At 34.2% G+C, this 4538-nt stretch overlaps 1 protein-coding gene across 1 annotated transcript; it reads right to left on the bottom strand.

Moving 5' to 3' along the window:
• Positions 1-608: 608 nt before the first annotated feature.
• On the bottom strand, positions 609-3759 carry LOC142235783 (uncharacterized). Its single transcript, XM_075307041.1, has 4 exons — positions 3656-3759; positions 3293-3362; positions 1381-1695; positions 609-881 (listed from the first exon to the last, which is right to left on the bottom strand). Exons 1-4 carry the CDS (start codon positions 3757-3759, stop codon positions 729-731), a joined length of 642 nt encoding a protein of 213 aa, XP_075163156.1. The 3' UTR covers positions 609-728.
• Positions 3760-4538: the final 779 nt, after the last annotated feature.

Raw genomic sequence — 4538 nt, 5'->3', positions numbered from 1 at the left:
ATGGACTTCGTTAAAAAATGTTTTTCTCCCAGTTAATTGAACATGACCACAATCTAAAATGAGTTCTGTTGGAATGTCTATGGTCTGAGGCTGAAATGTCCAGGGCCTGAGGCCGAAATGTCGGCATTTATTTTGACCCAATGGTCGATGAACATGAGCGGACATCAACCATGGGCGGCGCTTCAGTTTTGGTGGCCAATTGAATGTCCAAGTCTTCAGTTGACCTGTTTGAAGTTTTGCGATCTCGCGAATAGGAAATTTTGGTTTAGCTGCAAAATCCCCAATTATGAGCTGATCATAATGATTTTGCCAGATAGAACTTGCAACCCCCTACGAAAAAGATCGTGTGCGTGGGATCGAGGTATTGACCTTATAATTTATTTTTTTTCCAAAATTTTTTGCACTCCAAATTCAACGCACCTTAAAAGAAAAACTGTGTTCATATGTGTTTTAGATTAACAGTTGTAAATACCACGACAATTTGAAATTTCAAAAATGACCGAATTTTGACCAATTTTTTGAAGTAGGTACCTGAATTCTTTTTGAGTGTATACACGACAAATGATTATCTTTTCTCGGAAATTAAATTATAGAACAAACACCAACTCTTTTATTGTTAATATTGTTCAAAATCCAATTTTTATATTTTCGAAGCCCCACATATTTTATATTTCTTTTACCAAATCCAAATAATAATAACACATAATAATATATTCTATATTAACTTTTCATAATTTACGTATACGTCCTTCCACCAGGCCATGTACAATTGGTTTTTTATCAACAGAAAACTCTCCTTTTATTCTCCATTCCATAAGGGGTGTGACAATCGGAAAATCATCGTCTTTAATGGTATAGTTCACGATTGCGTACAATTTGTTCTGAAATGTTATAAAATATTTAATGTATATATCATGCACTGAAACAAATATTTACGTGAAATTAAAGATTACGCAACCTAAATTTTAGCATGCGCAATTTAAAAAATGTCAAGGACAAATTTCTTTCAAATAATAAAATATTATGCAACCAAAATTGTAGTACATGCAGTTTACACAATATTAAAGAAAATTTTCTTTAACATTAAAATAAATTTTATAATATTTGCTTCAAAATTTATTTCATTACATTTAGGACACAAATCTTGAAAAATGTTGCAAACTTTCCTTAAATTAAAGAAACCATTTTTAATTTCAAGAAATCGTTTTTAAATTAAATGATATATTGAATCTTTAGATTTAAGACAAAAACGCTTCAAAAACAGGCTAAGACTTATTTTGAGGATTTTGCATCTTTGAATTTGGATCTATTGATTCAAATAAACTTTTTTTTTGTTTTTGAGTGTAGAATCAAGATTCTTGCAACATTAATGATACTCACCTTTAAAATGGGACATCTTCGAGGTATATTTGAAACACGGAAGATTTCTCGAGTAATTATACCAAACAAATTACCCTTGTGATTGCTTGCCAAAAATTCACATCCAGATGTAGTCAGATTTAGTAGACGTGAAGGACGGTTATCCTTTTTCAGCATGTCCATTACAATGTTAATATCAAATTCTTTCATATCCTCATTAATAGTAAAATCAAGATAGATAACTTTTCGGTCATAGACGTTAACATTAATTGATTGGATAAATTCTGTATTGAGATAAGTTATGTTTGCTCTCAATACATCTACGGTAAAATGGCGCTAATTGTACATAAAAAAGAAGAGGATTTACAAACGTAAAACTAAATAAAATTCATGTAAGGGTACACGCAAAAAATTATTTATTAAAAAAAAAAAATAAATAAAAAAAATATCGTTGGTCTAAATTTTTATCAAATTAATATGGCCAACAATTTCACTATTCCTGCAGTTTCGAAAAAAAGACTGATTTTCGCAACAAACAACTAAATTGATTTTCTTATCATATTTACTTACCATGCCGTTTATGGGAAAAGTTAACAAAATTATAAACAAAATAGTTTTAAAATAAATATAGCGATATGTCATGATTTTAGTTCGAATGAAAATGTATACAGAAATGCTCGGAGTGTTTGTATTCGGTAATACCGATTTGTAATTGCGACAAATTAAACTTTCATTAGCATTTTGCTAAATAAAATAATTGTGACCGGAAATTGGTTTAATTTTTTAGCCTTCATGCTTGCATTAAAATAAAAAACCATAGGTTATAATAATGAGAGAAATATTTACAATATGATGAAAAAACTTTTAGTTGTAGCGTGTGCTACAAAAACTGCGATAAATAACAAAGATAAGTAAAATTTTTCTTGAAACTTGTCGCATATTTGTCACATCCAGTGAGGTATTAATCTGTCGAATCGTCCCATAAAAGTCGTTTTGACTAGGCTTTATATTGGTTCAAAATGTTCTATTAACAGGTTGGCTGATAAGTCCCCGGTCTGACACATAGATGGCGTCGCTAATATTAAATTCATATTATTTTTATATAGTACCAACCTTCAAATGATTCGCGTCAAAATTTGACGTCTGTAAGTCAATTAGTTTGTGAGATAGAGCGTCTTTTGTGAAGCATCTTTTGTTATTGGTAAAAAATGGGAAAAAAGGAATTTCGTGTATGCGAAATACACGGAGGACGGTGAACGCAGTGGACGCCCGAAAGAGGTGGTTACCGACGAAAACATCAAAAAAATCCACAAAATGATTTTGAATGACCGTAGAATGAAGTTGATCGAGATAGCAGAGGCCTTAAAGATATCAAAGGAACGTGTTGGTCATATCATTCATCAATATTTGGATATTCGGAAGCTCTGTGCAAAATGGGTGCCGCGCGAGCTCACATTTTACCAAAAACAACAACGTGTTGATGATTCTGAGCGGTGTTTGCAGCTGTTAACACGTAATACACCCGAGTTTTTCCGTCGATATGTGACAATGGATGAAACATGGCTCCATCACTATACTCCTGAGTCCAATCGACAGTCGGCTGAGTGGACAGCGACCGGTGAACCGTCACCGAAGCGTGGAAAGACTCAAAAGTCCGCTGGCAAAGTAATGGCCTCTGTTTTTTGGGATGCGTATGGAATAATTTTTATCGATTACCTTGAGAAGGGAAAAACCATCAACAGTGACTATTATATGGCGTTATTGGAGCGTTTGAAGGTCGAAATCGCGGCAAAACGACCCCATATGAAGAAGAAAAAAGTGTTGTGTTTTTCCTTGTTAGACCAGGGACTTATCAGCCAACCTGTTAGATAACGAGTAGTTCTATTAGATAAAGAGTGGTCCAGTTATATAGAGTAGTCCAGTTATTAGGTACCATTAGTCGATGTGTGATCTTGCGTATAGGGAATTCCTGCGTGATAGAAGTGATTCGATTTGGAGGACTACTGCAGATTAAGAAACCGTTGTAAGAGAATTAAGTGGAACATGAAGAAGACTGCTCACTTTAGACTTTTTGACAAGGGTAGTAGTCCGGGGGATTTATGGAAGGTAGTCAGGGATAATGGTCTGGGCTTGCGCGCAATGGCGTCAATTCCTTAAGTGTTTCGTCCTCATATCTGAATGATATGAATTCCTCGTTTGTTAACAGTCAGTCCGATATCGTAGGTAGTGTGGAAGATTTTCTTCATTCTTTTGGAAATGATTTTCTTTTAGTAATATTACACTTCCAGAGCTTTACATGGGGTTTTGTGCAGTTAGGTCCAATGCAGCAGGTAGTGATGGTTTCTCTGTGAAATTTTTGAGAACGGGTTTCGATATGGTATCGCCTTTCCTATTGCACATTGTACATGAAATAATTACGACATCCACATTCCCAAGAGTCTGGAAGACTGCGAAAATTAACCCTATTAAGAAAAAGGACAGCTCTGAATTCCGGCCGATAGCACTCCTCCCAGTTCTTTCTAAGACGGTTGAGCATGTGGTGAAACAACAGCTGATTACATATTTGGAGAATAGCTCCTTCACCCTCAAAAAAAATCGCTCCTTTAACATATGTTCCAAACATATTTTGCAGGAAGCACATATATTATTGGATACTGCCGAAACATTAATATGTTTGTTTTATGTGAACATATTATATGTTTGGAAGCATTTTGAGCCCAAAAATATTATATGCTTGGAAGAATTTTTCCCAAAGACGATTGTCCTCATTCCCTAACATACTCGTAATTTTCACTTCCACGAAATTTTTTAGTTCTTGGCATCTTTTTCTGTAATACAAATAATGTTGAAGAAATTATTCACTTTTATAAATTTTTTAAATTTTACCTTTCGCCTGCACGGAGAATCGAACCGAGGACCATACAGCTGTTATGGTCACCAGCAGATAATTATCGTTATAAGTTACATTTATATAGCATAGTTTGCAGCGCCCACGAGCCCATGCAAACATAACATTATTTAACAGAAACATACATTTGTTTGCCACGTGGAGCAGTGGTTAGCATGTCTGCCTTGCATGCAAAGGGTCGTGGGTTCAATCCCTGCTCCGACCGAACACTTTTTTTTTAATTTACACATTTATAATTATACTATATTAAATTTTTATAATGAAACTTCGA

This window comes from Haematobia irritans, chromosome 4 (genome assembly GCF_050003625.1).
Source record: "Haematobia irritans isolate KBUSLIRL chromosome 4, ASM5000362v1, whole genome shotgun sequence".
Lineage (NCBI taxonomy): Eukaryota > Metazoa > Arthropoda > Insecta > Diptera > Muscidae > Haematobia > Haematobia irritans.
The sequence above is the reverse complement of the archived record's forward strand: the minus strand, read 5'-3'. Positions and strand labels throughout refer to the sequence as shown.